The 23,512-nt window shown below is 40.6% G+C and overlaps 1 protein-coding gene across 1 annotated transcript in view; it reads right to left on the bottom strand.

The window, feature by feature from the left end:
* Positions 1–1,841: 1,841 nt before the first annotated feature.
* Positions 1,842–23,512, bottom strand: part of TBC1D9 (TBC1 domain family member 9) — a 138,076-nt gene continuing 116,405 nt past the window's right edge. The window contains exons 14-21 of the mRNA XM_025386465.1: positions 20,442–20,540; positions 20,199–20,267; positions 15,031–15,271; positions 9,386–9,451; positions 8,477–8,563; positions 5,362–5,436; positions 5,164–5,267; positions 1,842–3,978 (exon numbers count right to left, since the gene is read on the bottom strand). Of these exons, the coding sequence (XP_025242250.1) occupies positions 3,256–3,978; positions 5,164–5,267; positions 5,362–5,436; positions 8,477–8,563; positions 9,386–9,451; positions 15,031–15,271; positions 20,199–20,267; positions 20,442–20,540 (1,464 nt within the window). The 3' untranslated portion in view covers positions 1,842–3,255. The remainder of the gene's footprint in view (positions 3,979–5,163; positions 5,268–5,361; positions 5,437–8,476; positions 8,564–9,385; positions 9,452–15,030; positions 15,272–20,198; positions 20,268–20,441; positions 20,541–23,512) is intronic.

Genomic DNA, 23,512 nt, shown 5'->3' on the forward strand with positions numbered 1-23,512 from the left:
GAGACTGTGCCATCACACTCCAGCCTGGGTGACAAAAGCAAAACTCCATCTCAAAAACAAAAACAAAAAACAAAACAAAACAAAACCAAAAACCCCACAAAACAAACACCCTCCCCCCGCCCCCCCCCAAAAAAAACAGAGAAGATGGTGAATCACAAGTTGAAATCAAAGAGAATAATCCATGGAGACACAAAAAGTATGTAACACAACCATGAACAACTAGAAATGTATCACCTGCCTTCTGGAAGCTGAGGGCAAAATGATTCCCCCAGGGTGTTCTTCTGATGTAGCCAATGAGCTGATGAGCGTATTTGTCTCATAGACTAAGCTGGAAATTTCAACTCAAGGGTTCAGGCTCCAACCTGTGCAACCTTTAGAAGTAAACATAGACTAAAACCTGCCATTATGCAGTATATTGCTGCTGTGATGAAAAGCAGTGCTTGAACGAATAAGGACAAGACTGCAACAGAAATCTTAGCATATTAATAGAGACATAGGCTTTCAGAGGGACTTGCTGCTCATTTACTGTCTCTTTCTTAATGATAATGGAAAATGCTGGCTCCTCTTCTTTATCCAGGGCTACACATTTAAACACACTCTTATTTCCCACTCAATCCTATCTTTGATTTTGGCAAAGTACAGATGGGCGAGAGTATTAGATTTTGCAGTTATTTCTTGAGGCATATTTAAGACCTCAAAGGTAAAAACACATCGAGTCATGTGTAACAATCAGAGTCCAATAAATGACTAGCTACTTGATTAAACCAAATAGCATTATAGCATGCTATTAAGGATTAAACAGAGGAATTTTCACTGTTATTACTTATGTGGAATGAGTATTTGTTTTTTTGTTAACTTTTATTTTAGGTTGAGGGGTACATGTGAAGGTTTGTTATATAGGTAAACTAGTGTCATGGGGGTTTGTTGTACAGATTATTTTGTCACCCAGGTACTAAGCCTATTAACCAATAGTTATCTCTTTCTGCCCCTCTCCCTCCACCCTCCACCATCAAGGAGGCCTCAGTATGTGTTGTTCCCTTCTCTGTGTCCATGTGTTCTCATCACTTAGCTCCCACTTACAAGTGAGAACATGCGGTATTTGGTTTTCTGTTCCTGCATTAGTTTGCTAAGGATAATGGCCTCCAGCTCCATCCATGTTCCCATAAAATACATGATCTTGTTTTTTACAGCTGCATAGTATTCTGTGGTGTATATGTACCACATTTTCTTTATTCAATTTGTCATTGATGGGCATTTAGACTGATTCCATGTCTTTGCCATTGTGAACACTGCTGTAATGAACATTCATGTGCATGTGTCCTTATAGCAGAATGATTTATACTCCTTTGGGTATAGTCCCAGTAATGGCATTGCTGGGTCGAATGCTAGTTGTTTTTAGCTCTTTCAAAAATTGCCACATTGCTTTTTACAATGGTTGAACTAATGTACACTCCCACCAACAGTGTATTTGTGTTGTTTTCTTTGCAACCTTGTCAACATCTGTTCTTTTTTGACTTTTTAATGATAGCCATTTTGACTGGTGTGAGATGGTATCTCATTGTGGTTTTGAAGACAGACATGCAACCAACAAGTATATTTTAAAAAGCTCAATATCACTGATCATTAGGGATAAGCATTTTAAGTTAGATAACTAATAACAATTATATTCCTTATTTTAAATATAGTCATTGATATACTACAAATTGTATTTGTCTCTATGTTTGCCTACAAAATTTATTTAATCAAAATGGTTGCCAAATACAATTTCCCCTGCAAAAGTTGTCAAAAGAATAATGTTATTGCCTTAGGTAGGAACTCAAACACAAAGATAAAAAGCTGTATCTGAGTATTTGATGTATTTTATTTGTTCACATTTAGCCTATCTGAGGTTAGCACTACTTCATTTGACAGTTTAAAAATCATCCTGTAAACAGAATAAAAAACAGCAGCAATAGCTAAAACAGGGACACAATGTATAATAAAATAAAGGACTGTGTTGAAAGGAACATTCCAAAGAAGCAAAGGAAATGAGACCATGATTACGAATTCAACAATCGGAAGAAAAAATCGTCCAACATCTGTAAAAAGCAAAATCATAACAGTAATAAAAAAGAAGCAATAATTCAAAGTGCAGGTGCGCTAGTTTTCATTTCCACATCCATTCAGGAAATAGAGCATACTATTCTTTTATATAAAGTGACAAGTTCTGTTTTTAAAACATTCAGTTACATTATCTTGCAGATTTTTTTCAGTTTACATTATCTCTACATTGATTTAATGGAAAGATGGTCATATGCGATATGTGGTATAAATTTCTTCAATCTATGGAGAATACGGAAATGGTAAAGTTGACTGTTTTACTTATGCTTTCTTTTTGCAGTAAGAAGCTAACCATCCAGTATCAGAAGCATCAGTACTTTTACTCTTTCAAAAACAAAAGCAAAGCAAAAGCCAAAACCTGTCGTGAGCCCTCTGTCTTTGCTGCTACTTTCAGATTCTCTGTGACAAAAGACTGTTACTTTTCACTGAATTCCAATGAGTTGATGTAAATAATCAGAACAATTTCTTAAATGCAAAATTGGTCTGGTATCTGTCTAAATTGATCAAATACAAGTGTGATTCTGAAATCATGTAAAAATCACTTACTTTCATAACTGTTTAGAACCCCAAATGTTTTCCCTTTGAAGGGGAACATCTGTGGAATATGATTTTGAATAGAGGACTTTTATGAAATATATTTCAATCTTAAAAATATTTTTAATACTTCCTAAAGTGGTGTAGGATTTACCCTCACTGACGATGCCTTCCATTTAAGAACAGTCTTGTATTTGTGGCTTTTCATTTTCCTTATAGCTCTAATTTTATTTTAAAAGCCTGAATACACAAATGACTGCTGCCTTACTTAGCATTAAACGGTACTATTTTTTAAACCATGTATACAGCTCAACAGCAAGATTAATAAGTTATAATACACACATATCACTGACAGATTCATCTTTTTGTTTTTTAGAATTCACTAAATAAACTGTATTCTGGTAAATCCCCTCCCCGAAACAAGAGTGTACTGTACCTACATTGAGGTGTTTAAATATTTCTCCAACAGTTTTCATTGTATTACATTATGAAAACACTAGGCTTCAAGCCAGGTACTAATAAATATTTAATTTAAAAGAAAGAAAGAAAAAAAAAACACAGAAGAACATAAAAAAGTCCCTCCCCTCCCTGTCCTCCCACTCCCCCAGGAAGGCGCCCGTGTCAGCCGGACATGGCAGAGATTTCATAGTCACTGGCCGAGGTGAGGGGCTTGCCCATCATCCGGATGTTTTTTGCACTGGTAATCCTGGCCATCATGCACACGGGCTTGTCAAAGTACTTGACCAGGGCAGGCTCAGTTAAGAGGGAGGCCAGGAATTGCTCGAAGGTGATGGCCCAGTCCCGGTCCAGGCTGGTGCTCCGGGGCAGTGCCGCTGTGCCCTGGCCGCTCCGCACCAGGACCGTGTCCTCTCCGATGTCCTCGCAGTGCAGCTTGTCCTCCTCGTGGGAGCCGGCACTCAGCACCGAGTACGAGGACATGGAACTGTCGTCCTTGGTGTCATCGTCAGAGATCAGCATGGAGGAGCAGGCCCCGTTGTCCCGGGGCGAGGAGTCCTCCAGTTTGATGTCCTCCATCTGTCCTCCCAGGGAGTGTTCCTCGCTGTCGGGGGCCAGGCTGGCTGGCAGGGGCTCAACAGACTCTACCACGTAAGGCTGGCCCGGCCCCTTCTTGGGGAAGAGCACGCCTGGGATGCCCTGGTGGCAGGACGGCCCACTGCCTCCGCTCCCGCCCTCCTTTGCAGGCTGGGCCACGAACAGCTTGCCGACCTCGCCAATCTCCAGCAGGAGGCTGGTCACAGCTGCCGTGGCATGGTACAGCTCCTGCTCATTGGGGTCTTCGCTGAACATGTTATACATTGTCTTACACAGTTCAATGAACTGCCCCTGAAAAAGGATTTGGAAAAACACAATGTGAAATCTTCAGGGAGCAGAGAGGCAGGACTGAAGTGGACTGAAAAGCCATTTAAATGGGAACGCCTAAAGATCCCTAGAAAGTCCTCCGCCTAGGCTGGATGGACATGTTTAAAGTCTCTTATTGATGTTTCCATTTTGTATTTTTAATTATTTCTTTTTGAGACAGGGTCTCTCTTTGTCGCCTAGGCTGGAGTACAGTGGTGCAATCACGGTTCACTGCAGCTTCAACCTCCTGGGCTCACGTGATCCTCCCGCCTCAGCCTATGCTCCGCTAATCTTTGCATTTTTTGTAGAGATAGGGTTCCGCCATTTTACCCAGGCTGGTCTTGTACTCCTGGGCTAAGTGATCCTCCTGCCTTGGCCTCCCAAAGTGCTGGAATTACAGGTGTGAGCCACCACACCCAGTTTATTTTCCCATTTTTTTAATTTGAAAAATTTCAAACATCTATGAAAGTCGGAATGAAAAAGTAAACATCCATGTACAGCTCACCTAGAGTCAAGGAGGACTATGTCATACATTTGTCTCAGTAACTTTTTTCTTGTTCTCTTTTTCCTTTTGAAACATCTTAAGGAAATCTGAGACTCATCTCTTTTCACATCTACACACTTTAGCATGCACCTCAATTTTTCTAAGGTAAGCTCCAATCCCTCCTCCCATGACACATGCCCCATCTCCCCGGACAGAAGTAATGCTTTAATGCTTTCAGTCTCCACCCAGATGATTTCTGTTCTCTGATTACAAAACTTAGCATTTTCAGCCTATAATTATTTATATTGTTTTTTTCTTCCTCATTTCACCAGGTTTTAAGGAAAATGTGCAGACGCCTTTATAGCTAAGCACAGTGATCTGAAAACGGCATGTGCTTGTCTTTTGAGTATCTGAGGGTATTTTTAATGATTGGAATAAGATGCGTTTACTCTCAAATGGAGTATGTTGTGGTTCACATTTCCTCTGAGGAAGTCATTCTCTTGCAATGGAGCATATTTTTGATGCATAAATACATATGCACAAAATAGGCCCAAACAGATACTAATTAACTGCCCCAAAGTTATTATTTTTGAGGGGCATTGAGTCCACATTTATGGATGACTTTTCAGTCATAGAAAAAAGAGCGACCAGGTTTGAAGTGAATGATTTGAACTTTAAGCACTTACCTGATTTAATTTGGGTAAATCCTTTGCATTCTTTGACTTAGATTTATTTTCTGGAGTCCACAGTCTCAAATAATTACGATTTTCTTGGGAATTTGCTCTCTTCCCTACAACCCAAATATCAAGAAGTCAGTGCTTATAGGCCAAAAAACAAGTGTACAACCAGCAAGAAGGTAAACATATAGAAGAGAACATCCGTACCTTTGTCCGGCTTTAGGCTCACTGTAACGAAGCCATCATCTGCACCCTGTTTGCTTCTGCTATCCAATCCAACAACTACCAAGAAATAGTTCAGAAGAAAAAAGTAGAATGTTATATAATATGGCCATGGAATTAGCATTTGCAGTGGAAAATAGAAGACTCTCTAGGTAGGGTTGCCTGATTTAGCAAACAAACAAACAAAAAACTCCCCAAAACAAAACAAAACATTCAGTTAAATTTAGATTTCAGATAAACAACAAATTTTTTTCGGGGATAAGTGTAACCCTGTCATTAGAGGGGACATACTTATATTAAGAAAATTATTTTATATCTGAGATTCAAATATTACTACATGTCCCATTATCTGACAACACTATCTCCAGATAAAGGACCTCTGCAAGATTCTTTCTCACAGCTTGGGTTCAGTGTACAATAAAAAATTAATGGAGGGCCAACCACTGTGGCTCATCCTGTAATCCCAACACTTTGGAAGGCTGAGGTGGGCAGATCACTTGAGGTCAGGGGTTCGAGACCATCCTGGCCAACATGGTAAAACCCTGTTTCTACTAAAAATACAAAAATTAGCCGGCTGTGGTAGCATGTGCCTGTAATCCCAGCTACTCGGGAAACTGAGGCAGGTGAATTACTTAAACCCAGGAGGCAGAGGTTGCAGTGGGCTGAGATGGTGCCACTGCACTCCAGCCTGGGCAACTAGAGCAAAACTCCATCTCGAAAAAAAAATTAATGGGATAATGTCACATAGACTTCAGCACTTCAGAAATGGTAGTGCTTGCCCCCATGAATGCTGATTTCTCTCCTGTCTTTTCTACATTATCATTTAACTTTGCATATATGAGACTGATTTTTTTTGCCAGACCCTGCAAAAGATCAGTAACTCACTCTTTCAAGGAAATTAAAATCTATGTTGGTAGAAGAGAGAAAAAAATTTTTTTGCTAAAATGTTATATGCTATAAAACTACTTCAGATTTATAATTTGGGACTTCAAAAATGCGACTTTTAAGGAACCCACTTATAACTGTTTTGTCTTCTTAAAACGAGACATTACAGGGCACACAGGAACTTCAAAACAGGGAGGTGTACAATGCCCTCAGTTTCCCATGCACTTTGTCGGCTGTTAGGGTGCATTCCAGCACTTCTTCAACCACCCAAAGCTGGCTGGTCAGCCAGATATGTGGCCTTCACTGTACTATGGGTCAAGCAGCTTTTAAGATACAGTGAGGAAAGTGTACTATATATCATTAGGAAATTCCTCCCCTCTCAATGTTGCAAATGATGTAGGAAACAAGTAGATATTTTAAAAATATTTAATGTATGGTAAGTCCATGCAGTGGATACTATATAGCCATCTAAAAACCACGTTTTCAAAGAAATTTTAATGACAAAGTAATATTCTCACTGGATTTTAAGTAAAAAAAAAGCAGGATACAAAACTGTATAGGTAGTTTGATTCCAGTTTTATATATATATATATATATATATATATATATATATAAAATTTGTGTATACTTTGAACAAAAAATTGAAATATTTCAAGGTTAGTTATTAGTTATCTTTATATGGTAAGATTTTAAGACAGCTTTGGCTTACTTATTTTACCTGTATCTTAAACATTTTCACGCAAAGCAACAGTACTTTTGGCATTGGAAAACCTTCTTCAAAAAGCATCTTTCAATGATATTACATGCTATTGGCATGTGACCATTCCTGAAGCATTTCTAAAACAAGAGACTCCCTTTCTGAGATGAATGTCTACTAAGAAATGTGTGCTGAACATTTTGTAGCCAGAATGTGACTGCTAATGATATTAGGTTGGTGAAAAGTAATTGCGGTTTTTGCCATTACTTTCGATATATAATATTAAGACTACATACGATGCACTAAGGCACTATGCAAAAAGTCTTATTACATTATCTTATTAGGTCCTAATTACACCCAATATGATAGCTGCCATCTTCATTCTCCACGCAAGGAAACTGAGGCTCACATAGGAACCTCCCTACACTCACCTAGATAACAATATACGTAGCTAGTGTTCTGTCCAAAGCTCCTACCCTAAACTTGTACTGCCAGTCATAAGACTGAGCCTGGCTTACTCCCTCTACAAAAATCACTTTGGTGCTTACAGTCTAAAAGCAGGTCTATATTGTGCTTATCTAGGGATGGCAAAACTTAAGAGGCAAAAGAACCCAGGAGAAACCTACATCTACTTTTGGACTTAGGTGAGTTGATAAAGTTGACCTAATGATGAATTAGAAGGTGAGTAACTTACTACAGTAGCAAGCCAAAAGACAATGCTAGGTTAATGTAAGACAAAACAGTATATGACTTAACATATAAATTTGGAGACATATATGAGTTGAATCACATCTTTGTAGACCTATCGTCCACAGAGAGCAGGGTTCAGCGTGCGTCTTCTGTAAAGGACCAGACAGTGAATACTTTAAGCTTTGTAGGTCATACTGTCTCTGTTTTAGCCACTCAATTCTGCAGCATGAAAACAGCCATAGGCAATACATACATAAATGAGCTTGGCTGTCTTCCAACAAAACTATTTATAGGCACTGAAGTTTCTATTTCATATACTTTTCATGTGGCAAAAATATTTTACTTTTGATTTTTAAAAACCATTTAAAAATGTAAAAAACCATTCTTAGTTCACAGGCTGTAAAAACTAGGTGGTGGGCTGGATTTGGCCTCCGGCCCATAGTTTGCTAACTTCTGCTACAGAGCAAACACAGATATAAGAGAATGCTTTCTGACAGAAAACCTAGTTCCAATTCTGGATGGCTGCCTAACAGGATAATATTATTAATGAGGCTGATCCTAGCAGAGAGAGGGCAGCAAAGTATATAGCTCTACAGGACACAAGTGTTCTAATCTACTGGGAAATAATGTACATGGTTCCTTCAGTGGGCCGAGGTACCTGCTGCCCAATAGTTGCCTAATCTCAAAAATTGGAAAGGAAAGTAACCAATTAGGCAACCATATTTACATACGTCTTTGATTGACTAGCTTTGGAGGAAAGTCTTTTTCCAATAACGGAGGGCTCCGTAGAAAACAAATATAGTATCTTTGGTGAGAAAAGTCACTTACCATGTGTACACTCTGGGGTGATATCTTCAAAGAAGTACTGAGTTGCTTCAAAAGCAGAATCTGGCTCATCTTGATCAGAGGATGGCTCTAGGGAGGGGAGGAAACATAATTCTCATATTGGTAGGGCCATGAACCAGTGAAAGTATGCTTAATTATTAAATGAAACGACGTAGTGGGGATGAAAAGCTAAAGTTACAAAGGTGGGATGGGGCGTTGAGTGCCTACTGCCTCTAAACCTTAGTGGTCACATCACTGGGGGGCCTTGAGTGGCTACTATCTCTAAACCTTAGTGGAAGGGGTCACTCCCTTTCTAACTCCATCTTCTCTTTTAACAACCCCACACCAAAGTGTTCCTTCATATTTTCTGTGGTATGGAGAATTTTCCAAGATGTATGGAATAACGTTTTATCAACAAAATTTTAGGAAACCGTATGCTGTAAAGAGAATTCCCAAATCTAGTTTTATCCTGCCTCTACTGTTAGTGCCAATTTCATCTCATTTTAAAAAGTATTTGCTAGATAGATCCCAGCTGGTACCAACCTTGTTTAAAATTGAACTCAAAAACCTCACCGTTTTCCCCACTTGTTCCTGTCAATGTTCCTACGTTCCTTTTCTCTCTCACAATCCTTGTATCCCAGGTGTTACCAAGTGCTATTTATTCTTTCTCTTGCAGATGCCTGCCTGCTCTTTTCTGTTACCACAACTCACTCTTTACACAGGTAAATGACCATACAATCAAGTGCATGCTGATTCAAGAACTTATGGAAATTGTCATGGTTCCGTTAGTTCTTAGTGACTCATGAATGACTGTGTATATCAAAAAGAGGACAATCAGGTTACACCTAAAAAAGAGACTTCAAGCCAGGTCATGGTTACAAACACATGTACTGCTCCATGTAGCTCACTCACCAGGCAAGACGTGCATTTTGTACAGGAGTTTGAGCTTCTCTGTGAGATCCCCATGGCATGCAGCACCTAGAAGTCACATAAGTACCAACGTGAAATGCGTCACATGTGCTAGCAATCTCCAGGCCTAGTATCCCCCTAAAAAGTCTACTTCATACACATTGCAACCAAGACACTGCATGGTGAAAGGCCTGGCCAGGACCTATTTGGGTTAAGAGCTCAGGAACCAGGATGGTTGGTTTCAAATCCTCTGCATGTACTACGTACTCTTGGGAGAGTTAAACTCTCTGTACCTTGGTTTCCCCTCTGTAAGGTGAGATGATACTAGAAGATTCTACCAGTGATCTTGATGTCAGGACTCCATGAAATGTCAGAACTAAAAGTGTTAAAACGTATAAAGGACCTAGAAGAGTGCCTGGCACCTAACAAATTAGCTTTAGCAATGAGAAAGGTCATGTGATTGGGCCACAACATCTTAAATAACTATTAAGAGTTCAGAAATAATTTCAAGATGTGTTTGATATCACTCCAAATTACTCATTCCAGAAATCCTTTTTAATTGTTTTTGAGCTCCTAAGTATTTCCTTAATTTATCTGAACCTATCTGTCATTATATCACCATAGCTTCAATCAGAAGAATCCTGTTGCTTTTCCCCTCAAAGTCCATATTTATTGTTAGAACCAGAAAATCCTTTGTAAATATATATTCTCAGAGTGCCTAAAGATAAATGAGATTTGGAAAAAGAAGAAAAATAAGAATCATAGAATCTGGGTTGGAAGGGACCTTAGGGGTTATCTTGTCCGACCTTCCACTTAATGTAGGATCTCCTCTCACACACCCCTGTGAGACAGGACTCCAGCATCTGCTGAAATATTCTCAAAGATGGGGAACTCAGTACAACCAGAGGCATTCAATTCCAAGCTGTATTCTTTAAATACTGAAAGTTCTTCTGTAATTTTTAGTCTAATGACCCTTAAAACCTGTAGTCTCAACTTTATGAAGTCCATGAACCCCTCAAAATGCAAAATTTTATTTATGTGCATATGTTACTTTGGGGAAGGAAAATGTCCACAGTCTTTATCAGATCTCAAAGAGCCCATGACTCAAAAATGGTTTAGAACTACTCCTCTGTCTCTTATCCCACTCTTTAAAGCCAAACAGAATGGGTGTCTCATCTCTTCCACACAACAATCCTTCAGATTTTAAGAACAGCTGTCCTGTCTTCCTTAAGCTTATCTTTTTGGGGCAACTTTATCTTCTTACATTAGATCTCTCATTTTTTCAATTTTCTCATCTGATGTGATATGTATATCCTTCCCTATTATGATCCACATCTACCTTATGTGTTAATTTCTCAATCAATATCCCTCTGGAATGAGTTCAGAAGCCTCTTGGCCACTCCAGGAAATAGGGGAACTGTTCCTGACTCTTCCATTAGTATAGCCTAAGTGTGAATTCAACTGTTCACACTCTTAATGATCACATGGTTAACTAAACCCCCAGATGTTTGCATGATTAATAAAACTAATCATGAAAATAATGACAGACATTAACCATCCACTCTGTGTTAAGCCCTGTGCCAATTACTTCATATGTATAATCCCACTTATATCTCATAACAATTCTATAAAATGGGCACAATTATTACTCCTATTTTACAGATAAGAAAAATTGGGCTTATTGAGGTTAAGTAATTTGTTCAAGGTCATAAGTAAGTGACAGGTCCAGGATTTGAACCTGGATTTGTCTGACTCTAGATTCCATGTAGGAAACTATTATTATACTACATGCAGACATCCTAGCTAGTTCTTTAACAATTATTTCTTTAAATATAGAACTTATATTTATCCTTACCAAAATTTTTTTTTTCTGCCAATCATTTTGCAACAGTGAAACAGCAAAAGAACATAACTAATTCAAGTTTTGTTTAAGGGACCTTTACCTGCATGTAGGCTAGGATAATTTTAGAGCACTAAGATAGTATGCAAAAACAGCAATCATGTAGTTTTAAAAAATTAACTCTGAAATTGAAGGACAAGTATGCAAAAAACTGTTTTGTTAAAGATTCATAGTAACATTATAATCTGACTGAAGACAAAGAAGTTCCCAACCTTCTCGGATCCCTGCAGATGCCCAGATGTCTGTGCTGTCTGTCACCTCTTGATCCCAACTGCTTCTCATTCCCCTGCTCTTAACACAAAAAGAGCCTAAAATCTGTACTGACTTAAGATGGTAGTTTAGGATGCTAGTCTGCCATTTTCGCAATTTGCTGGCTCTCAGAATAAACCTGCTTTTCCTCCCACCCAAAAAACTCTCATCTCCTGAGTTTGTTTTTTGAGCGGTGAACAGCCAAACCTGAGTTCAGTTACAATTTCTGGCTATCATAATTTTTAAAAACCTACTTTGGTCACCTAACATATTGGCTCTCTCTTCTGCCTTCATGTGGCCCCACCCATTCAGTAAGTAAGTGTTCTCTGCCTTCATGGTTCGAGGTGTCTGCTGAGTGTGGTAAAGGAGAATGAGTAACAATCATAGTGACAATCATAACCGACATTTTTTTAGCCAGACACTCTTCAAGGAACTTTACTTGAATTGTTTCATTTAGTTTTGATGGTTAACTCTATCGTGCAAATAAGGATGCAAGCACAAAGAATCCAAATACTGGGCCCAACAGTACTAGTGAATGCTCTCTCAGTTGAAATGAACTTATTACCCATCCCACTTTTGGGTGCAGTGTTCAGCCAGTTACACAATTACCAATTTCCATATACTTTCACCTTTTCCATTGATAATGAATTATTTATCCAATGACCCGCTGCATCACAATTCATTATGCTATGTTTATAGACTCTAAGTTTCAGCTACACTGTTGGAAAAAGAGATACAGCTAATTTATGACTTCTGACAGAAACTCATTTCTTTTTTGTTTGTTTGTTTAAGATGGGAGTCTTGCTCTGTCGCCCAGGCTGGAGTGCAGTGGCGCGATCTCAGCTCACTGCAACCTCCGCCTTCCGGGTTCAAGCAATTCTCCTGCCTCAGCCTCCCAATTAGTTGGGACTACAGGTGCCTGCCAGTACGCCCAGCTAATTTTTTGTATTTTTAGTAGAGACGGGTTTCACCGTGTTAGCCAGGATGGTCTCGATCTCCTGACATCGTGATCCGCCCACCTTGGCCTGAAACCCCTCATTTCTAATTCCACAAGGACCATCTATCTGTTCAGTAATTTCTAGAGGGATCTCTCCAGGGATTGATATAAAATTACTGATACATGTTTTTCAGAATTCATTTTTTAGTTTTTCTTTTTTTTTTTTTTTGAGATGGTGTCTTACTCTGTTGTCTAGGCTGGAGTGCTGTGGCACGATGTCTGCTCACTGCAACCTCTGCCTCCCAGGTTCAAGTGATTCTCGCGCCTCAGCCTCCTGAGTAGCTGGGATTATAGGGACCTGCCACCACGCCTGACTAATTTTTGTATTTTCAGTCGAGACAGGGTTTCACCATGTTGGCCAGGACGGTCTTGAACTCCTGACCTCAAGTGATCCGCCCACCTCGGCCTCCTGAAGTGCTGGGATTACAGGTATGAGCCACAGGGCCCGGCCCATTCTTTAGTTCCTTTAAACACAGACAGAATTTCTAATTTCTCCTTGACTTGCCCATCTCCATAACTATAACTGACCAAAGTAACTGACAACAGCTCTGCAATCACATCTGAGAGTTCTCCCACTAATCTGGGGTATAGTTTACTTTGCCCAGGAACTCAAGTGCATTTTGAAGTCTAAATATTCTTTTCCAATGCTTTCTCTATGCTGGACTTCAAGCCGCTTTTTCCTTCTCGAAGATTTTAAAAAGTATTCTCCTTACTGGAGTTGACTAAATTTAAGTAAATTAAATATTTTTGTTTATTTCTGTCACTTTCTACATGTAGAACCTGTCTCTTTTTTCTCCTCTTTATTTTTGCCCAAAGGTATTTTTTTTTTAATATCTCTTTTGATGGATACCTATATGACAATCAGTAATTACCTTGGAAGTAAAAAAGATTAGCATAGGGTCGAAGAGGTCTTTAGCATTATCTGATTTGTGCCATTTTTTAAAAAAGCACACTGTACTTATATATCACTTGTGTAATTAAAAATTAATACTGCCTCCTTCTTCCTAAAAAATGCCCTTTTATTATCCTCAGTACAGACTAGTGAGAAAAGGATAAGCTTTCAGGACAGATAGCCTTTGGCTGAATCCTGGGTCCAGCATGTATTAGCTGTGCCTCTCAATTCAGTTCAACAACACATATTTACTGGTTTGCTAAAAATTAATGTTCCAACAAGTTACTTTAACTTTTCTGAGCATCTATTTCTTTAGCTAAATATGGAGATAATAGTAGCAAGCAGGTAGGTAATGAAGCATAAGAGTAACAGCACAAACTGTGCCTCTTGGGTACTTGGTATCAAACACAAACTTTATAGTTGCATGCCCTTAGACAAATTAAATGCACATGAATTGTGCACATAAAAAGCATTAGGGTAGTGCCAGGCATGGAATAAATGCTGTATAAATGTCAGTTATCACTATCATTATTACACCTAAGAGCTGCTGTTTGGATTAATATAGTAAAAGTTCTAAAGTATCACAACAGTATCTGCACTCTAAATACGTTGAGTTCTCCCACGTCTCCTCTTTTAGGCGTATAGATGAGCGCTTTACACAATTTTTGTTTTAACATCAAAGAACCTTACCTACATCCCTTCCCTTTTTAATAAAAAACCATCAGCTTCCTCTGGCCTTTACGTCTTCTAGATATAACTCCTACAGATTAAAGATGTTCTTTAGAAATGCTGGCTCTATGCCTGACATTTTCTCCTTCCTTGGGTACTTCTTTTTAAAGCATATGGCCCAAGGTCATAGAGTAGCACAATTAGAATTTTAAAAAAATTGTTCTTACCTCATTCTGGCATAATGCCTGCTATACTCTCAACCTTACGTCAGGTGGGCCAGGCTCCACTACCATGCAGCTTTTGTGCCCAGTTATAAAAGGAACAAGAGTCCAAAAAGGCAGTCATATGTAGGGCAGTGAGCAAGCCAGACAGGGAGCTGATGGGTAGCTGCCCTCATGCTGTGGTGAGGTGTGGGGTGAGGCTGGGCCTGCTCCTGCTGGAAGGTCCCTCCTCCCAGTAAAAGGGAGAGAAAAGACTTTCATTTAGGCTGCAGGGCTGCTGTGGTGCTACTTTATTAAAAACATTTCATAATGTTTTATGAAACTATGAAATTACATATAAAATTTATTATGAAATAGATGTTTTATGCAATTACATATAATATATTCAATAAAATATTCTGGGTTTTTTTTGGTCAAATAAAAGTAATCCACCAACCCAAACATTTGTCTCTTGTAAAACTATCTCAGTCTGTGGTTTCAGTGATTATGTTGACATTTCATTGTCTTGTGACTTCTCTAATAATGTATTTTTAACTAGTGTTGAGGGCTGTCTGATGTAGAGGCAACAATTTATCCATATACGATGTTCGTGAAAAACACATTTTATAATCAGTTTGCAAACTTCCCCTTGTGCTTCTGTAGCCCTGAGGGCAGCATGGGCGACACTGGGCACAGCTCCATCATCCCATCCCAACTCATGCAATAGTACCGCGTCCTTACTTAGCCCAGAGACAAACTCCCGGAAGTTAATCAAAGAGTCTCCATTTTCATCTAATAACTGGAACAAGCGGGAGGCCAGAACGTCAGAGTGAGTTCCACATGCCCAAGGAAAGAGAAGAGCAAACATCCCCTTGAACTGCTCGAAGTCAATGCGATACTGTTCAAGGTAGGGCAGGCTGGGGTCATGCCGGTCCAGCGCGTTGCTGCTCCCGCCCCAGTAGCAGCTGGTGAGATGTTCTGCCTGAAAAAGAATGGATGATCACTGGGGATCTTCTTTTGCAGCAAATACCAGAAAGAAAAGGCCGTCCTCCAGTTTGGAAAGGGCTTTAAGTCAATCTGTGTGCATCCCCTGGGGCAGGGCTGTAGCCTCAGGGCCCCCTCGGTCTCTTAGTTCTACACTTGCCTCCACTTGACCAGCCCTTCACCGCCTCCACACCAACCATGTCTGCAATTTACACCTGGAAGGTCTGCAATTACTGGGTGTAGGTGAAGAAAGAAAGGGAACTCCCCCACCACCACATTCTCTTCCCTCTTACACACTTGCATACATTTTAGAACTAACTCCCATAAAGAGAAAGAAATTTTTTAGCTTAAATAGAATGCTACTTGAAAAAGACAGGAATTTAGGTAATGTGATCACCTTGTTTTCTAGGTGACAATAGTAAAGTCCAGACTTTATGTGGCTCACATGAGGTCAACCACCCAGTTAGTTAAAGCAGAATCATGATGAGATTTTGGGTTTCTTAATGCCTGCTGTAATGTCCCATGTATCATACATAACCCCCTGCTTCCCTGCTCACCAAAATCACATAAATAAGATCACAGTCACACAGTATTCAACCTACAAGTGTACGGTCATCCAATTTCACACCTCTGTAAATAGCTCTAGAAAAACTATCAGCATAGGAACCACTCCGGCGAGCAGAAGAGAGATCCGGACCCAGCAAAGGGCTTCCTATTGCTGCCCTTGGAAAAAAGGCAGCCTCTTTATTCATGAGGTCATGGTGACTCTGGTAGAAATATCCACTCCTTTTAGGAAGACCACACAAAAAAGTATGCACTAGAAAGTTCTGAAAGAACGCCCTGAACCCACACAGCATTTATAGTTAACTCTGGGTGGCAGGTGGGGGAGAAAGGAGGAGCACAAAAAGGAGGACTTTGTTTTTACTTTTTCCTTATTGTATTGCCTGAATATTTCACTATAAGCATGAATAAATATGGTAATAGAAAAACAAAAACACCTTTGGCCGGGTGCAGTGGCTCATTCCTATAATCCCAGCACTGTGGGAGGCCGGGGGAGGATCGCTTGAGCCCAGGAATTTGAGAACAGCCTGGGCAACATACTGAGACCCTGTCTCTACAAAAAAAAAAAAAGTTTAAAAAGTAGCTGGGCATGGTGGCACATGCCTGTAGTCCCAGCTGCTTGGGAGGCTGAGGTGGGAGGATAGCTTGAGCCCATGAGGTCAAGTCTGCAGTGATCCGGGATAGTGCTACTGCACTGTAGCCTGGACGACAGAGACCCTGTCTTAAAAAAATAATAATAAAAAGAAGGAAAAAAAAAGCACTTTTGAAAATCTTTCTCTTTTCCGTAGGGGTTTTGAAAAAGAGGAGAGTCAATTTTGAGTATGTTGTATTTCTATTTTGCTCTCCCTTAGAAAAGGAGCAGAGAAGATCAATGTCTTTTCACAATTGTTTATTGGGAATTGTAGTGAAAAAGCTAAAAAAGAGGAGTGGGAGTAGGGAAGAAAGGAGGAAGGAGAGGTGATGAGGAGAACCAGTCAGGTTTTTTGCAAGGCGACCTTGAGAGAATAAAGGAAACTGTGTCAAAGTTCCGCAGGGCTTTGGGACTGCATTCCTGGGACTGCATTCCTGGCTGCAGGGTGGAGGCAGTGTGTGTTAGAGGCAGGAAGGCAGATGCTGAGGTCAGAGTGGCCTGCTGGGTTAAGCTGTACTCTGAATGAGCATTAGTGGAGCCCAGCAGCCTCTCTGTGGGCAGCATGGTGTTGGTGATATACTCCGGGAAAGAACCCCTTAACCTGAGCTACATCGGTTGACAAAGGTTACCCAAAGCATTTCCTCCTAACTAAGCATCCCAAGTTGCTCTGAACCTGGCCTGAACATGGGTGCAGGCACTTTCATAGTGCTCACAACCATTTAGATAAAACATGCCCTTCAAATCATCTCCCTTGTTCCTTGGTGAGAACCCACAGACCATCATTTGGGGACTATGGGCCCAGAGACTGAAACAGAAGGGCTAATTTGGAAAGAGTTCAAGAGAAACCAGGGCAAAGGGCCCCTGAACCACATTTTCCATGATATCTGCTTTAGGGTGCATTCTTTAACCTTTTCTCCTCAAGTTCTACCCAAAAGCCTGTGTAGTCAGCTCCTTGGGAGGAGGACTGCATCAATCCTTTGTATCTCCAAAAAAATACTCAGAAATGGGCTTTCTTAAAAAAAATTTAAGGACAGGGTCTCACTCTGTTGCCCAGGCTGGAGTGCAGTGGTGTGATCCTGGCTCACTGCAGTCTCGAACCTCCTGGGTTCGAGCGATCCTCCTAAGTCAGTCAGCCTCTGTGCTACAAATGTGTGCCACCATGCCTGGCTAATGTAAAAAATATATTTTTTTAAGTGATGGGTCTTGCTATGTTGCCCAGGCTGGTCTAGAACTCCTGGGCTCTAGCACTCCTCCCTCCCACCTCAGCCTCCCAAGTACCTGGGATTACAGACATGAGCTACTGTACCTGGCTCTAGAAATTGGCTTTTTAAGTACTAAAAAGTCTGACAGGGTGACTAACACATCGTGATGACTCAATAAATGTTTGAGAAAATGAATGAACGCCAATTAAAGTGTTACAATGATTCCATAAAGTGTCTATAACTGAAGTTTTATATTGGATTCTTTAGTAGAAGAGACTCTGTCCCATCCGTGACACCAACCAAATCTCAGGTTCTTCTGGGTCCTCAACAGAGCTGGGGAACTTGTGTTGTCAACACACCTTTAGGAGAGGGTTTTGAGTATAAGAAAAGTGCTTTCCTCAGCATATTCTCAGGGTTCAAATGACACAGTTGTTATCTGAAGGTACACAGACCAGAGAGCGCAGCAGTGCCCAGGTTAAGACGTGGCTTCGGCCGAGTTTGGTGGCTCATGCCTGTAATCCCAGCACTTTGGGAGGCCAAGGCAGGCAGATCACAAGGTCAGGAGTTCGAGACCAGCCTGGCCAATATGGTGAAATCCTGTCTCTACTAAAAATACAAAAATTAGCCGGATGTGGTGGCAGGCACCTGTACTGCCAGCTACTCAGGAGCCCGAGGCAGGAGAATCGCTTGAAACCTAGAGGCAGAGGCTGCAGTGAGTTGAGATCGCGCCACTGCATTCCAGCCTGGGCGACAGAACGAGACTCCGTCTCAAAGAAAAAGAAAAAAAAAAAAAAAAAAAAAAAAAAGATGTGATTTCAATGACTTCCAGATCTGGGACTTCTGTACAGCCATCCCCGGTCCTCCTCCTTTTCCCCGAGTCAGCCTCCTCTACGTGCTGTCACAGTCCTTTCTCTTATCTGTCCAGGCTCTTACTGCCTCCAGCTGCTACTTCCACTTCCATTTAGCTCCCCACAAGAATCCTGGCCCTGCCCCCATGCCCTGTGAAGACTTCTGGCCCTCAGCATCCCTTAAAAACCTGATCTCAGTTGCATCATTGTTTTCTCCTGCCTTAAGAATCTCCAACTTACACTAAGAACAATTAGCTACAGGTGCTTAACATGTACGAATAAAATATTCATGAGCTGGCACACCACAGAGACTGCACCCTCAAGTGCTGGAGGCAGGCTGGCGGGTGTGCCACTGTCCACTCTGTTGATAATGCTGATGCTGCACCAAGCGCACCACCAAGCAGCCTGGACACCCAGAGTGCCTCCATCTTTCTGGGCTTCGGTTTCCTCATCAGAAGAATGCAGGGACTGTGTTATATAGAGAACTGATCACTAAATTATCTATTAATTCAACACACATGTTTGGAACACCTACGAAGGCAGAGACTCTAGTGTTAGTACTAGTGCACTTTACCAGGCACTGGTGACACCAACATAAATAAAACAGTGGTACCCTCCAATGGCGAACAGGCAGTGGGCGACACCAGCAAGAGCAGTCCTAAGCAACCACATTTTCTGACTGTAAGAAGTAGAAAACCAGTGTTCAACTCTGGTTTTTATGTTCGTTTCTATTTCCTCCTGTACTATCTTTGCAATTCTCAAAACAGCCAGATTTAGTTCTGACGGTAATTAGAAACTGTGATGAAATTGGCACCTGCATAAAAGGCATATTTTAAACATTTTTTCCTGTTGATTATCACATTTTAACCTCTGATGCTGATGATACCTATGACAAAATTTTTTTTTTTTTCCAAAAGAAAAAATTGTACTTTGCTTTATTTATAACCATAATACTTTACTCTCTTATTAAGAATCAAGATCGGGGCCAAGTGTGGTGGCTCACACCTGTAATCTCAGCACTTTGGGAGGTTGAGGTGGAGGTCAGGAGTTCAAGACCAGCTTGACCAACATGGTGAAACCTTGTCTCTACTAAAAAAAAAAAAAAAAAAAAAAGAAAGAAAGAGAAAAGAAAAATACAAAAGTTAGTTGGGTTTGGTGGTGTGTGCCTGTAATCCCAGCTGTCCCTGGGCAACAGAGTGAGAGATAGACTCCGCCTCAAAAAAAAAAAAAAAAAAAAAATCAAGATTGATAGAGGCGGAATTATAAAAGGAAAATCACAGAAATTTAACCAATTATGCTTTTCCTTGGGCATTTAAACAACTTTATTCTAACTACACAAGGGTGTTTTTACAGCTTAACACAGGAAATCACAATTTGCAGGAATTCAAGCAGAATTTAAACTTGATCACCATTGTTTTTAATAAGTATTATGAAGCAATAACTTTTTTTTAGGTTCAAGTAAACAACTAGAATATTATAAGGAGTGCAAGGGAACTAAAACATCAACTTAAATTGGTTATAAGAATGTTTATTTTCATATTAAGTACTCGAGTTTTGCACTCTCAGCTCTAGCTTCCTATTTATATTATCCCTTAATTTAACAGAAAAATCAAGAACTAACTGAACTATTAAGGTGAACTCCTTTACTCCTCTGAATGGGCATAAATTTACTTTGAAACTCACCTTGAAAAGAGCATAAAGTTCTTCCAGCTCATCAATGGTAAAGGAAGTTTCTGTCACAATGGTTCGTACCTATAAAAATATTAAGCACAATGAATTTCACAAACTCAAAAAGTGTCATGCTGGAAAGATCCCTAATTTTCCCCTTTCAAATTGTTTTCAGTTCTGTCAGGCAGAATTCACAGCCAGCAGGAGTGTGAAGAAGGAAGACAACAAAGGCTGCCTGCTACTTCTCAAAGGACTTACCACGTTGCGTTTTGTAGTATCCTCCAGTGTCTGGATCACTTTCAGTCTCTGTTTGAATCTCATCTGTTCAATCAAATCTGCCCGGATAGTTCCAAATTTCTGGAAAGGAGCAATATTGGTGTCTCTGAAAAAATCTCTTACAGCACACAATATCCTGTCAGCAGAATGCCTGCAACACACTCTTGACACATAAAAGAAATGACCTTTCATATGACAGGCATCCTACAGTACACCTTTAGTTACTGTTTCAAAGCCACAGAGCAATTAGAAATAAATATCTGGAAATTCTCAGGCAGCTCAGCAGCTGAATTAAATTTCAGAGTCAAATGTATTTTCCTTAAGTCATCGATTTTGTCAAGAAGCGCTAAATAAGGCTACTTGTGTATGAACAAATGCTTCAAAGAAAGAATCTTCTCAACTAGCAGAAAGGTCTAAGGCTAACCATTAGACTAGAAGATTGGAAGAAACCTCCAACCCTGCGTGAGGCTCCCTGCTCCTGACCAGTAGGTTCAAGAGCATTTGTCCATCTGGCCCAGAAATGCATGCTGTGTGTCTCCTGATGGCAGACACTGTGAGCTAGCCATCTCTTCAAGCTCCCTAGTACCCCCAAATGTTTGTTGTCAAAAGCCAAACCAGTCTATCTGAAGGCAGAGAAAGAATATGTAAGATTTTATATCTCTTAGGGATGCAAAAGAAAGACAAAGAAACCCCACTTAAAGTCTAAAGCTTAACCTATGGAAGCAGTGACTGCAATAGTTAAATATATTTGGAAATCAAAAAAGTATCTGAGACAGGTCTCAATCAGTTTAGAGGTTTATTTTGCCAAGGTTGAGGAAATGCCTGGGAAAGAGATGCAAATCACAGTAGGCTATGTGGCTTGCACTTTTTCCAGGGAGGGTTTTTAGGGCTTCAATATTTAAAGGAGAAAAGGGGCAAGAGGGGGAAGAAAGAGGAAAGGAAAAAAAAGAGGGAGGGTATCACATGTTGTGCAAAAAGGTGGGGTAGAGGGAACAGTCAACTATGTATTTGTCTGGCGCTCAGTAAATCTGCACTTTACATAAGATAAACTAAACATACAGTAGAGGAAGATGACAAATATGACCTTATCTTAGGGTGCGGGGGGAGTAGGTGGGGGTGATTTCTAGTCTTCGGTGGTCTTGTACCTGTGAAGAGCTGTTAATTTACATTGTCAGGGTGAGGGAGGCCCCCTTGGGAGACATGAGGCCTTCTTTCTTGCAGCTATGTGTCTAGTAACAAAAGGAAAGGCAGCTTTTTACAAGCCTCAGTTTCCAAGCCTAACTTTTCCCTTTGGCAAAGTGAGTTTGGGGTCCTGAGATTTTGTTTTCCTTTCGCATAGTTAAAGGATAAAGAAAAAGCTGACAAACAGCATCGAGTGTTGGTAAAGATACGGTGCAACCAAAACTCTTATATACTGCTGGTTGGAGTATCAGTTGGTACAACTGTTCTGGAAATCTGTCTGGCAGTATCTACTGACTAAACATTCTTATGATTCTCAAATTCTGCTACTAAGTATATGCCCCCCCAAAAAAGCATATATATATGTGTGTGTGTATACATATATGCTCTATATATATAATTTTATTTTTTTACCAAAAGACATGTGCTAGAATATTAATAGTGACACTATTAACCAAAAGTCAGTAACCACTCCAATGCTCATGCACAGAATGGATAAATGGCAATATCAGCACATAATCAACTATTTTGCAGCAATAAAAAGAACAATGTGTTTAAATCTTACAATCATAATACAAAGCAAAAAAAAAAAAAAAAAAAAACAAAAACAGAAAAGAGCATATTCCGTGAGATTCCATTTGTATCAAGTTCAAAAGAAATCAAAGATAATCTATGCTTTTAGAAGTCTGGAGATGTATTAACCATGGTTGGATGGACAGTGACACGAAAGGGGCACAAGGGGCACTTCCGTGTTGCTAGTATGTTCTATTTTTGATCTGGGTAAACAGTTATATGAGTATACTAAAACAGAGGCTTTAAAAAGAGTGCCTTTGTAAGCCTTTGACCTCTTTATCAATACCTACTCCCCAGGAATTTGCAACCATTTCTATCACCTCCACTTTTTCGTTGTTGTTGTTAAAAATGAACTCAATATGTTTTAAAGCTTGGTATTATCAAAATCGCAGTACAAACATCAAGTCACACGCCCACATGACAGAATTCAATTTACAAAATGTTTCTCGGGAAGCCCCCACTGGGCCCATGCCCACAGAGAGCCCCACCCAAGCCTGGGGTCTCTGGGTGGGCAGAAAAGGTGAGTATGGGGGTCCGGGGGGAACTCGGGGTAGGGGGAGGAGGGCAGAGAGGAGGGAAAGTGGAGAAAAATGCAGACTCAGAAGCAGTCCATATAACAGCTCAGAAAGAGCTAGCCAGCAATAGTATCACAATGATACAGTACAAATCAAAGAAAAAATAAAAATAATTTGGCTGATACAGCAGGCTACACTGCCAAGAATCCAGATGGTGGCCTTCCTGCGGCCATCCGCACGGGCCTCCTCACCCACCATCTCTCCCGTGTGCCCACTCGCTTCCCTCTCGCTCACTTGCAGGCACTCTCTCACTAGGAAACAAGGAAAGTATTTTGTGTTTGGAGCTAGTAACCTTAGTCAAATGAGTCCTCCAAAGAGTCGCTGAAGGAGGAATGCGCCTCAGCCTCTCGAAGCAGCAAACAAAATGGCCGCGTCCTGCTGGTGGCCGGCTTGGGTTTCAGAGAGGGGCGCCAGGCCCTCTTGGTCAGCTAGGGGCTGCCAGCTGCCTTGCTGTTCTTTGCCACCATGCGACACAGGAGGGAAGGCGTCAGTTTGGATCTAGCTGGAGGGGCCTTGGGCGGGCCACTCTCCTTCAGGAATTCTTCCTCTTCCTCTGAGTGCATATTGTATTGTAAGAGTAGCTGCTTACTTCAGAGGCAAACGCGGAATGGGTGGACTTGGGCTGGCCTCTGGCCTTGAACCCCACCCCTATCCTCCTGGCTTTGGCAGTCCTTTTGTGTTTACCTTCTCTGGAAGATTTCAGAGACAGGTCGAGGCCCTTGGCCA

The sequence above is a fragment of the Theropithecus gelada genome, chromosome 5 (assembly GCF_003255815.1).
Source record: "Theropithecus gelada isolate Dixy chromosome 5, Tgel_1.0, whole genome shotgun sequence".
Taxonomy (NCBI): domain Eukaryota; kingdom Metazoa; phylum Chordata; class Mammalia; order Primates; family Cercopithecidae; genus Theropithecus; species Theropithecus gelada.